General features: G+C 48.3%; 1 protein-coding gene across 2 annotated transcripts in view; it reads left to right on the top strand.

Annotated features, from left to right (window-relative positions):
* Positions 1-12,826, top strand: part of LOC132585447 (neurabin-1-like) — a 70,667-nt gene that overhangs the window by 24,540 nt on the left and 33,301 nt on the right. For both annotated transcript variants that reach the window (XM_060257345.1, XM_060257344.1), the window contains exons 13-14: positions 8,076-8,382; positions 11,465-11,546. In XM_060257345.1, coding sequence (XP_060113328.1) covers positions 8,076-8,382; positions 11,465-11,546 — 389 coding nt within the window. The remainder of the gene's footprint in view (positions 1-8,075; positions 8,383-11,464; positions 11,547-12,826) is intronic.

Genomic DNA, 12,826 nt, shown 5'->3' with positions numbered 1-12,826 from the left:
CCCGCGCGGGAATCCCACCAGTTCCTTTCTGACCGCTGCGCTGAGAGGTTTACCTTTCTGTTTCCCCGGTTGGTGAGAATTCTTGGCTTTGCCTTTTTTCTCGTTATTAGCCCGTTTATTGTTCTTAGTTAGTTAGTAGTTGATAGTATAGTTAGTTAGTGTTAGTAAAAAAAAAAAAAAAAAAAGCGTTCTTTGTTTGTCTGGCGGACTGCCCCTCGGGGTGTTTCGCTTCACTTTTCCCCCGCTTTTTCTCTCAGACCGTTCTGAGTAGTTTTACGTGCGGCCCCTTTCTATGGAAAGTCGCTGGGGTTTTTTCAAGCGCTGCCGTGCTTGTGGGAAGAAAATCGCCCCTCCGGATGGCCATTCCCTGTGCCTGCTGTGCCTGGGAGAAGCGCACAGAGTAGAGACTTGCCCGCACTGTCTCCACTTCTCGAAGCAGACCCGAAAAAATCGTGCGGCCCGGCTATCGGCGGCGTTGACCGAATCGGCGCTTCGGCCTCATCGACCGATGGAGTCATCATCGGTACCGAAATCGACCGACACCCCGGCACAGGAGCTTGCATCAGCCGATGCTCCTCCGACACTGACTTTAATCGAACTGCCGGAAGAGCGTGGCTCCACAAAACGTTCCCGCGAGGGCTCGGTGGATACGCCTGCTAAGAAGCGCCGAGAGGACTCGGGGACCCGAGCTCCTAAGAAGGCGAAATCTAAGGAGAAGCGGAAGCGACCCCGCACTCCTTCCCCGTCGGTCAGCGCATCGGCATCAGCGATCCCTAAACCGCCGAAGAAGCTCATGGCATCTCCACGCCGGAGCCCTGTGAGTCAGCAACGGCTGTCGGAGCAGGAGCCGGAGATCGATCTTACCCAACACTCGTCATCTTCCGGGTCCCGTCGACGGTCGGCCAGCGGATCGACCTGGGAGGTGGAGGCGTCGGCACCGATAGTCCCGCCGATCCCTCTCAGGCCCCGAGACAGGCGTGAGCCGGAGCCATTCTATGCACCTCAACACTTCACCATGGGAGCAACGCAGGTGGCAACCTCCGTACTCGAGATACGAATCCGGTCATTGGTACCCTGAAGACTACCAGGACTGGGAGCGAGCATCGGAGCTCTCGTCCATGTCGAGGGTATCACACCGGTCCCGGAAGGCGTTGGTGTCGGTCCCTCCGGATCGACAGTTAGTCCCGGTCGAAAGTCATCGAAGACCACCGCCGGTCCAGCTTCCACCGCGAGAGTCGACCCCGATTCTGTCGGAGCACTCCGCTCATCAAGACTCCTCGTCATCGGAGTCGGACAACGAAGCCCAGGACTTAGACCCTTCACCGGCCTCCCAGACGGCTGAGGATCTTCCGATTTCGCCTTCGGAGGATCTGAAGTCCTATGGGGACCTCGTGAAACGCATTGCTGCCACCCTCAGACTGCCTGTGACCCAACCAGAACCCGTAGTGGACGACAACGTGTTCGACATAATGCAGAAGAACACGTCCACTGCGGTCGCCTTGCTGGTCACTAAGGTGATCCTTCAGGTTGTCAAAGAGCCCTGGAACAAACTTCCTCAACTCCGGTGTCATCCAAACGGCTGGACCATATGTACAGGGTCCAGGAGGCAGGGGCTGAATTTCTATTCACCCACCCACGGCCTAATTCGGTGGTAGTCTCCTCCTCCTCAAAAGCCAGGAAGGTCCACTCTTCTCCGCCCGACAAGGAGGGGAGGAAGATTGACGGAATGGGCCGCAAGGTCTATTCAGCGGGGGCACTCGGCATCAAGGTATCTAACTATGCCGCCTGCATGGCTAGGTACCAATATGCTGTGTGGGAACAACTTTCCCCGCTCCTCTCTTCTCTAAGCGAGGATAAGAGGGCTGCTGCAACCAAGCTGCAGAAAGAAGGTCTCGCTGTGGCCAGACAACAACTGGCTGCAGCGAAACATATGGTGGAGGCTTCAGCCAAGCAAATCACCTCTGCAGTCTGCATTCGGCGATACTCCTGGCTCAGGTCTACGGCACTCCACCAAGACACCAAAACCTTCATTGAAGACCTGCCTTTTGAAGGTGACGGGCTCTTCAGCACTACAACTGACACGGCGCTGCAAGAGTTCGATAAGAGTGTCAAGACTTCTAAAAATTTGGGCGTCCAATCTACCCCCAAGGCTTCCAGATCCAAGCAGTGGCCTAAGCCCTGGGCCAAGAAGCCCTACCAAAGGTTCTCCCCCGAGCAATGGTGTCCTCGGCCTACACAACCAGAACGACCTTCCTACTCTGGTAACAGCAGGAACCGTTACGGGGCCCAACCTTCTAGCAAGTCTAAGGGGGCTCGTCCCCAGAAGCAGGGGGTTTGACTTCCTACAAGCACGCGTCATCGCTCCCACTGTTGGTTCTTCCATCCGCCTATGCCCTTTCCTGCCTGCCTGGGAGTTGATCTCCACAGACAGGTGGGCTCTGTCCATCGTAAAAGAGGGCTACAAAATAGAGTTCGTTCAGACCCCAAACCAGTCCGTGGTAGTTACCACTCCCCCTTCCCCACCTCTGCTGGCGGAGGTGAACAACCTCCTACAGAAACAAGCCATAGAGGTAGTTCCACTGGAGGCCAGGACAGGAGGCTTCTACTCCCGTTACTTCCTGGTCCCCAAAAGGGACGGGGGCCTGAGGCCTATCATGGACCTTCGGAGTCTGAACAAATTCATTCTTTACCAGAAGTTCAGAATGGCTACCCTGCAAACTAGGATGCCTACTTTCATGTCAGCATTCACCCTGCGTTCAGGCGTTTCCTAAGGTTTGCAGTGGGTGCTTGGCATTTCCAGTTCAGGGCCCTGCCGTTTGGACTGTCTACTGCTCCTCGGGTGTTCACGAAGCTGATGAGTGTGGTGGCTGCCCACCTTCGTCTTCAGAGAGTCGTTGTCTTCCCATACATCGACGACTGGCTTCTTGTGGCGAAGTCGAAGGAGAGATTAACAACACACATTGCCATCACTCTGCGTCTTCTCGACATCCTGGGTTTGCAGGTCAACCTGGAGAAGTCCCATCTTACTCCTTCAAGGACAGTTCAATTTATAGGGGCTCTGTTGGACACAGATCAACACCGAGCATTCCTTCATTTGCAGAGGGCAAAGGACATTATCAACCTGGTAAAGCTTCTTCAAAGGCGGCAGTGGGGCACAGCCCAGCAGCTCCAGCGCATGCTGGGGCTGATGGCTGCGACGACAAGCGTGCTACGTTTTGCAAGACTGCGAATGAGAGGACTGCAACTATGGTTCTTACGCCATTTTCGTCCCCTCAGAGACTCGCTCCGCAAGAGGTTCTCCATTCCTCCTGGGACTCTCCAATCTCTGCAATGGTGGGGATCGGAGAGCAACATCTGCCAAGGGGCTGCCTTCCATCTGCCAACCCCTACCGTGACTATCGCTACCGATGCTTCCATGTGTGGGTGGGGAGCTCACCTGGAAGATCTATGTGTGGGGGGCCAGTGGCCACCGAAGTTGAGTCGGTGCCATATAAATTACTTGGAACTGCTGGCGGTTCACTTCGCCCTTCGCTCCTTCTGTCCTCTGTTAGTGGGGAAGACTGTGGCACTACTTACAGACAACACCACTGCCCTGTGTTATATAAACAGACAGGGGGGGACAGTGTCCCGCAGACTATGCTCGCTAGCAATGGATCTCTGGACGGAGTGCCTCCAATGGGACATTTTTGTGAAGGCAACACATCTGCCGGGGGTCCTCAACATACAGGCGGACTCTCTCAGCAGGGGTGGAGCTTTCCCACACGAATGGTAACTGCGATGGCAGTTCCTGGAGCCGGTGTTCCAACGTTGGGGGTACCCGCAGTTAGATGCCTTCACCACAGCGGAGAACAAGAAGTGTCCCTTGTTCTGTGCCAGGGGGGGTGCGGATCCAGCCTCGCTGGGAGACGGACTCCTACTTCAGTGGGGGGGCTGGTTCCTTTACATGTTCCCACCCTTGCCTCTGCTGACAAGGGTAGTCCACAAGCTAGTGCAGGAGAGGCCACGTTGCATCCTGGTGACTCCTTGGTGGCCCCGTCAGAGCTGGTTCTCGATCCTGCTCCAGCAGTCGAGGGGGGTCTTCTACCAGTTCCCGACGGATCCGGACCTGTTGTCGGCCCAGGGCGGGCACGTACTCCACCACAGCGTGCCTCACCTGAAGTTGACAGCGTGGTTCATCGATCACTAGCTTTTTCCACCAGGGTCCAGCAAGTCCTCCAAAGCAGCAGGAAGCCTTCCACGCGTGCTTCTTACGAGAGGAAGTGGAAGAAATTTAGTAACTTTGTGGCTGACTCCCCTAGGTCGCCTGACTCTGTTGGGCTTTCGGCAATTTTTGAATTTCTTTTAGCCTTGGTGGATGAGGGGCTGGTATTCTCTTCCATCAAGGTTTATTTGGCAGCTATCTCTGCTTTCCATGGTTCAGTAGAGGGTTACTCTGTTTTTGCCCACCCTCATTCCAAGAGGTTCATGAAGGGTCTGTTCCGCCTTCACCCCCCCCCCCTCTAGATCCCCCCACAGTTGTGGGACTTGACTCTGGTTCTGGACAAGTTGACTCGTCGTCCCTTTGAACCTATGGCGACATGTTCCTTACAACTTTTGTCTTGGAAGACTGCATTTTTAGTTGCCATTACCTCAGCACGTCGTGCAGGGGAGCTCACGGCAATGCGCTGTGACTACCCTTACCTTGCCTTTAGGGAATCAGGGGTCTCCTTAGCCCCGGACATCACCTTTCTCCCCAAGGTGGTTTCCCAATTCCACCTTAACTTAGAAGTTTGGCTACCCACGTTTTATCCTAGCCCTTCCTCGGATGAGGAACGCAGGTTGCACGCGTTAGATGTTAAACGTGCCCTCCTGTTTTATTTGAATCGTTCACGGGGTTTTCGTAAGGACAACCAGCTTTTTGTCTCCTACTCTGCCCCTAAGTTAGGGTCCAAGATTTCGTCTCAAAGACTTTCCAAGTGGCTTACTGAGACGATTAAACTGTTATTTGTTGACAAAGAAGCCTTTACCTGGACCTGTTCGTGGACACTCCACAAGGGCGATGGCCACGTCGGTGGCATTCCTGAAGGGTGTGTCCCTTTCCGAGGTCTGCAAGGCGGCTACCTGGTCTTCTCCGCATGCCTTCATGAAGCACTACGCGCTGGACGTGCATGCTCAGCAGAGGACTCGGTTGGGAGCTGCGGTGCTGCAAGCTGTGTCTTCAGGTTGACCGTCTTCCCGCCTCCAGGTATGCTTTGCTTGCTAATCTCCCATGAGTGTGAAGCACAGAGACCACGAAGAAGATAGACAGGTTGCTTACCTGTAACTGTAGATCTTCGAGTGGTCATCTGTGCATTCACACTACCCGCCCTCCTTCCCCACTGCTGACGGTCTCCCTCCAGTAAGGAGCTTCCAGCGGTCAGGAAGGAACTGGCGGGATTCCCGCGCGGGCGCCGGTGAGCATGCGCATTGGGACGCCTGCGCATGCCCATTGGCGCCGAGCGCGAAAAAATCCCGGGCTTTTCAGATACCGATTCGGGGATCGGCGCAGGCGCACTATCCCATGAGTGTGAATGCACAGATGACCACTTGAAGATCTACAGTTACAGGTAAGCAACCTGTCTATTTGTTTTCAATTCCCTTCCTAATAATTCCCAGCATGGCGTTGGCCTTTTTTATTGCAAACGCACACTGTCTTGACATTTTCAGTGAGTTATCTACCACGACCCCAAGATCTCTCTCTTGGTCAGTCTCTGCCAGTTCACACCCCATCAACTTGTATTTGTAGCTGGGATTCTTGGCCCCAATGTGCATTACTTTGCACCTGGCCACATTGAACCGCATCTGCCATGTGCATTCATAATACTTAATTTGATAATAATTCATAATACAAGAATTTCTGAAAAACTGGCTTAGACTCAGAAAATCTCTTACATAATTAGGCCATTATTGCTCTGAATCCAGAGCAGGTACTCTGATTCGTCTTCCCTGCTGCCCAGCTGCAATCTTTCACATTGTGTTGTATGCAATTGCAGTCTCTCCTCATCCTGTGGAGCAGTCAGGGAAGGGGGAGCTGTAAGAGCCTGCAGCAGGAAGGAAGAGGCAGACCACCCATGGTGTACGGGCCCACTCAGGGTTCTTTGGAACATAGCAAAATAAACATAATTTTGGACTGAATACTTTCCTGATTTTGGGTTCTGAAATTGAAACATATTATCTATATATTAAGGAATTTTCAGTAATGTTCTCCAATAAGCCAGCAGTACATTGCAGTCCAGTGGTAAGAAGCCTGCATAGTTGGCACTGATCTTCTGATTTTTATAATTGGCATTGTTAACCTGTAATTGAAAAGCTGTTTTGCAGACAGGCTTAGTGGCATGACAGAACTACCTCCCCCTCCCCACACACCCTTCCAGCAGGCAAAGCACAGAGAGTCCCTTGTTTCTTTGTTCTAATATCTTTCTGAGCAAATAAAGAAGTCCATTTAGCTATAGTGTTCGTAGCTAAACGGTGTGTAGGCAACTCTCCCCCCTTCTTTGCAGCTTTTCACTAATTTTCTGATCTCAACTGATGGTGCATTTCCAGTGTTAGGTAAAATAATTGCAAATAATAATAAGTACATTCCGAGGAGGTTAAGACTTAATGGAGTTCCATGAAAAAAAATACATAGAATCCATAAAGGGGAGAAGAAGATACTTTAGGTATGCTTCAGGGACAGTTCACTCACCGCTTTTGTGTGTGCTGATGACCCACCTCAGTAGGACTCTATTGTTTCTCCTTCACTGCTGCCCTGTCACCACCACCAGGATATGCACTGTCTGTGTCTTGAAAGTCTTGTTCTGAGAACCAACAACATGCCCAGGGCAGAGAGGAAGAGATAGTTATGTTTAATGATAACAGCAGCTGTTTGTGTGCATGCATACTGTAGTATTGTTTAAAGGATGAAGAATTTATCTAGGCATACTTCCACTATAAACTGCATTTGTTTTTAAAGATTCCCTCAGACACTCTTGGACAACATGAGCTGGTGCAACCTGGACCACCCTTTAACCTTTGGGAACTGGTGACATTATTGGGCCCTCCTTCCTGCTAGCCACCTGCTCTCTTGTTTACAGATCTTTCCTCCTCTCCAAAACAAAGTTTGCTCTTACAACCAGGTTGTAAAATCCTGGTTAGGGATGAAATGTAGTCAGTTTAACCATAGTTCACTTGAGTGACAATGGTTAGGGCTGTGAGGGAGAAGAGCAGGAAGAGTTTGTGGGGTTTGCAGGGAGAGCACAGCCCGCTCCTAATCCCTTGATCAAGTATAATGGGCCGACTGAGTTATATGTTTAAGTAAAAAAAGGTAAAGGTAGTTGCCCTGTGCAAGCATCAGTCGTTTCGGACTCTAGGGTGATGTTGCTCTCACAATGTTTTCATGGCAGACTTTTTACGGAGTGGTTTGCCATTGCCTTCCCCAGTCATCTACACTTTCCCCCCAGCAAGCTGGATACTCATTTTACCAACCTCAGAAGGATGGAAAGCTGAGTCAACCTGGAGCCAGCTACCTGAACCCAGCTTCTGCTGGGATCGAATTCAGGTCGTGAGCAAAACTTAGGACTGCAGTACTGCAGCTTTACCACTCTGCGCCACGGGGCTCTATGTTTAAAGTACCTAATTTTAAATATTTTAATATCCCCGTTGGTGATACTTACAGAATGGTGTTACTTTCCCTAGTTTTCACCTCACTTTCATAGAGCTTATATTGCTAATAGGAATATAGAGAGTTAGTTTCATTCTGTTGCCTGTAAAATAAGGTAGTCAGGATGCAGTTTAGTGGAGGAGTCTGTAGAATAATTCATATGTTCTGGCAGTGGTGCAGTGTGAATTGCTTCTGTCTGATTGGGGTTCCACACATCTGCAGCAGCATTTGAATCAGCTTTCTGTAACATGGCATGCAGATTACATGGTGAAATAATTTTCTGCTGCAACTAGAAAGGGGGAAAATTAAAGATTATTTAAACAGTAGAAATACTCAATCAGAACTGCGCTAAATGTTTTGCAATGAAAAATAATTTTAGTTTTATGTTTTTTAAAGTTTAATTTTAAAATATTTTCAGGATGATGACTCAGAGGAAACTGTCCAGAGCAAGTTTTCAGAAGTGACAGAAAAGTTAACTTCACCACAGCGGAATGACGTGGATGAAAGGGTTGATAAATATGAGCGTGCTGAAAGCACAGATAGCTTATTAGAGTCCAGTCCATCAGTTTCTGTGCACTCTTCTCCAATTTATAAGCCACACATAGAAAATAGTTCTGGAAATGCTCATTCCACTTCTAATGATGATGCAACTCTAAGTTGTCCTTCAGGATACTGCAGAAATGTTAAACAAAGAGAATCAAAGGGCAAAGGCAAAGAGAGCAAAGGTAAGTTATTTGCATGATAGACATTCTGTGCTACTATTCTGCCGCTCTGTTCGGCAGATCTACATAGCTACAGTGGCACAGAAAGCAGTGTTACTTAGGAAAAACAAGTTTTACAAAGCTTGAGTTCTACTGGAGTCCTGTTACAGCAAATGATTACAGCAGGGGTGGCCAACGGTTGCTCTCCAGATGTTTTTTGCCTACAACTCCCATCAGCCCCAGCCATTGGCCATGCTGGCTGGGGCTGATGGGAGTTGTAGGCAAAAAACATCTGTAAAGCTACCGTTGGCCACCGCTGGACTACAGTGTATTAGTGCAATGTTGATGATTCTTGCTTGGAAGGTTGCTTAGTGTCCTCCAGGACAGTGGTCCCCAACTTTCTTGGAACCGGGGACCAGCACCAGGGGTGGCCCGCCCACCGCGGCCCCAGGGCCAGCAGGGTGGGGGCACCGAATTCAGTCCCACCCCCATCCCCTGTGGTGCTGTGCAGCGTCACCACCCCTCCATGCCATGCAGCCTCGCCACCCACTCCACCATGTGGCGCCTCCTCCCCCCTCCATTGTTACAATTTTAAGGCTGGGAAGGGGGTGGTGAAACGCCGCCTTCCCTGGCTCTTTAAAGGCCAACACCCCTTTCCCCCTGGGGAAACCGCTGCCACTACTGCGGCGGTTACCCAGCTGATCGAAGGTGGGGGGGGAGCCCGCTTCACCACCCCTTTCCCAGCCTTAAAATTGTAACTTCGGAGGATGCAGACTGAGTAGTGCCGTGGGGGGGGGGGTGGCCAGGCTTCGCGGCCCGATTGCGAACAGGCCATGGCCCGGTAGTGGTCCATGGCCCAGGGGTTGAGGACCCCTGCTGTAGGATGACATGTACCCAAAATGCACCTTCTTCCCATGTCTTCTGTGGTCCATGATGGCTGTTGCCAATAAAGATGTAAGTTCTCAAGTCATAATGAAACCACAGGGGGAAAAACCAATGTTTTTGTGGGGAAATTGAAATGTGTTGAGGGGGGGGGGGGATGAAATGTATGATACTTTCCTGTCAAACTTTCCTATCAGATCTGTACTTTTTATCCACCGCACCATAAAATAAATTACTTACAACTTAGGTAGCATATAAAATTGGTACTATTCAAGGAGAAGAAGATGATGTAGGATTTATATCCCGCCCTCCACTCCGAAGAGTCTCAGAGCGGCTCACAAACTCCTTTACCTTCCTCTCCCACAACAGACACCCTGTGAAGTGGGTGGGGCTGGAGAGGGCTCTCACAGCAGCTGCCCTTTCAAGGACAACCTCTGCCAGAGCTATGGCTGACCCAAGGCCATGCTAGCAGGTGCAAGTGGAGGAGTGGGGAATCAAACCCTGTTCTCCCGGATAAGAGTCCACACACTTAACCACTACACCAAACTGGCTCTCCATTCAACATTCTCATGGAATTTAAAAGTTTAAATAACTTCACTTTCTTTAAGATAAATACCATGTCTCTAGAGGATGTTGCATACTGCTGTACCATATGCTACCCATAGCACATGTATCTTTAATTTTTGCCACGTGTGTGTGAGAGAAAAAAAGTTGAAGGCAGAAAAGAAATTTTGTAGTAATCAGTGCAAATTGTGTTTAGAAAGAAATTCTCTCATGGAATTCCAGCTAGGACTGCCAGAATATCAGGTGTTAAGCTAAACGTTATAATATTGAAAATACTGAATTCTTTATTAATGCATTTAACACATTATAGCATTTTGCCATCCAAAAATGTTGCAAATCAAAAAGTTTGCAAATGCTGTGTAAGTCTACAGTATAAGACGGGGTTTTTTTCCAGTACACCTCAACATTTCCCATTTTTTTGTTGAAAATCTTGAAAAAGTCCTCATGGTTTTTCATGGTAGAAATTTTGATATGAAAACCCTTGCCTTGTCGCATTTTATATATGCATGTGCTGTTAAGTCAGAATAACCTTATGGTGACTTCAGTAAGGGCTGTTCAAGGCAAGTGAGAAGCAGGTGGTTTGCCACTGCCTTCCTCTGCAGAGTCTTGGTGGACTCCCATCCAAGTACCAGCTCTACTCATCTTTCGAGATCTGATGACATCAGGCTATACCAGGGGTGGCCAAACTGCAGCTGGGGAGCCACAGGTGACTCTTTCACAGATATTGTGTGGTTCTTGAAGCCCCTCTGGCCAACTTGGAGAAGGCATTTCTGTCTTTAAATCACTTATCCAAGCCAAGCCAGATGTCAGCTTGGATAATATAATTAAAGTTGCTTTCTTTCCACCTCCCTTCCTCCCTTCCTGTCTTGTGGCTCTCAAACTTCAGATGTTCATGTCTTGCAGCTCTCAGACATATGGCATTTGTTCTATGTGGCTCTTATATTAAGCAAGTTTGGCCATCCCTGATGTAAAGCATGTCAGATACCAACTGTTGACAAAAAAAGTACAATGTCATCTGTCATATAGTAATACAGGAAATGTAAGGCTGGCAAGCGTTGGAGCATGAAGGAAAGATTATGAGTAGATGAGGACAAGTAGACATTAAATAATCGAAGGGCTAGAATGTAGGCATGGCAGACCACCTATGAAGGTCTGTTGCCTTGAAAACCCTATGAAGTTGCCATAAGTTGGCTGTGACTTCACCAGAAAAAAAATACAGGAAGACATTGCTAATGTATTTCTGCCCATACTTCAAAATGTTCCAGGAGACCATTTCAAAGGTATTGTCATGGGATGTACAGAAAGTTCTTGCAGTAATGACTGTATACCACCAACTTAGCTTTCTGGAATGCAGACATTACAGGACTTAACAGGTCGGGAAAAGCTGTGTCGCTAGGGGTTCTGTGCCAACTTAGGAGCATTCCAAAAATGTCTAATGGCCTGCCTCTCCATATCTACTTGCTTTTGAGGTAGGTGGGAATTAGGAACAGAAGACAGAAGCAGAGGTTAGGTGGTCTCACTAGGAACTTAATAGAATTATTGGACACAGAACATCAGCTTCATTTTGCAAAGCGTCTTTAGGGCAGATACTTCATATCAGTATTTTCATTTGTTAGACTTAGGAATTATGAGTGATGTGAATCTTTTTTTAATGTAACAGAAGAGAAAAAGAATGAAGAAAAGGCTGAATCAAATGAAGGTGCTTCTACAGGAAAATCCAAAAGGCGTTTTCCTGATTTTGGGTAAGATTTCTTTATATTTTAATGATGGATTAGTAAAGTTTTTTCATTATCTAACCAAACTACATTTTTACTATATAGTGTTGGTTTGCTGTTTGTATATCTCCTGAGAATAGAACCTTCCAAATGTCTTGCTGCATCTTGGTGGTGACAGTGAAAAATGCTTACTTTTAGTTACGTATGGTTAGGAAGCTGGCTCCTATTTGCATATGCCTTATCTGTCCATGATAACCATGGTGCAGTAACCTTGAGGCTAGATTACTGTAATGCACTCTACATTGGATTGCCTTTGAAGATGATTTGGAAATTATAGCTGGTGCAAAAATATGGCAGCCAATTTATTATCAGGGGCTAACCAGCAGGATCATGCCATTCCTGTTATGAGGTTCCCTCACTTGCTGCCAACTAATTTCTGAGTTCTATTCACAGAATCATAGAACCATAGAATTGGAAGGAACCTCCAGGGTCCAACCCCCTGCACAATTCAGGACATTCACAAGTACCTCCCTCTGCCATCCTTTTCATGATCTGCCTAAATTCACAGAATCAGCATTGTTGTCAGATGACCATCTAGCCTCTGTTTAAAAACCTCCAAAGAAGGAGAACCCACCACCTCCTGAGGAAGCCTGTTCCACTGAGGAACTGCTCTAACTGTCAGGAAGTTCTTCCTAGTGTTTAGTCAAAAAATCTTGATTTAGTTTCAACCCGTTGGTTCTAGTTTGACCTTCTGGAGCAACAGAAAACAACTCTGCACAATCCTCTATATAACAGCCCTTCAAAGTACTTGAGGACAGTGGTCATATCACCTCAGTTGTCTCCTCTTCAGGCTAAATATACCCAGCTCCCTCATCCTTTCCTCATAGGACTTGGTCTCCAGACCGATCAGTGTGTTGGAACTCATCTTTAAAAACATTCATGACCTGTGGCCTGCATGCTTGAGGAACTGCATGTTCCTAAAACTCTCTGATCCTAAAACTGCAGCTTTGTTCTTGTTAGCAGGTTCTAGTGTCAGTCTAGTGTCTCTTATCCAAGGAGTGCTTGGCTAGATGATTGGGCCTCAAACCTATAAGAGAGTAAAAATAAAGACTGAAGTGTATTTCTCTAGCAGGTGGGATATATCTTAGATGTGATGAAATATGGTTCAGTAAGGGCAGGAGATATTGGAGTTCTGAAGAATCCTCAAATTGACACTGGCAGCATTTCTAGGGACAGCTTGGAATTCATATGTTGCTTGTGATGAATGCTGGTGGTACACTTCCAAGATGAAACATTAATGCTTTATG

This window comes from Heteronotia binoei, chromosome 16 (assembly GCF_032191835.1).
Source record: "Heteronotia binoei isolate CCM8104 ecotype False Entrance Well chromosome 16, APGP_CSIRO_Hbin_v1, whole genome shotgun sequence".
Classification (NCBI taxonomy): domain Eukaryota; kingdom Metazoa; phylum Chordata; class Lepidosauria; order Squamata; family Gekkonidae; genus Heteronotia; species Heteronotia binoei.
The sequence above is the reverse complement of the archived record's forward strand: the minus strand, read 5'-3'. Positions and strand labels throughout refer to the sequence as shown.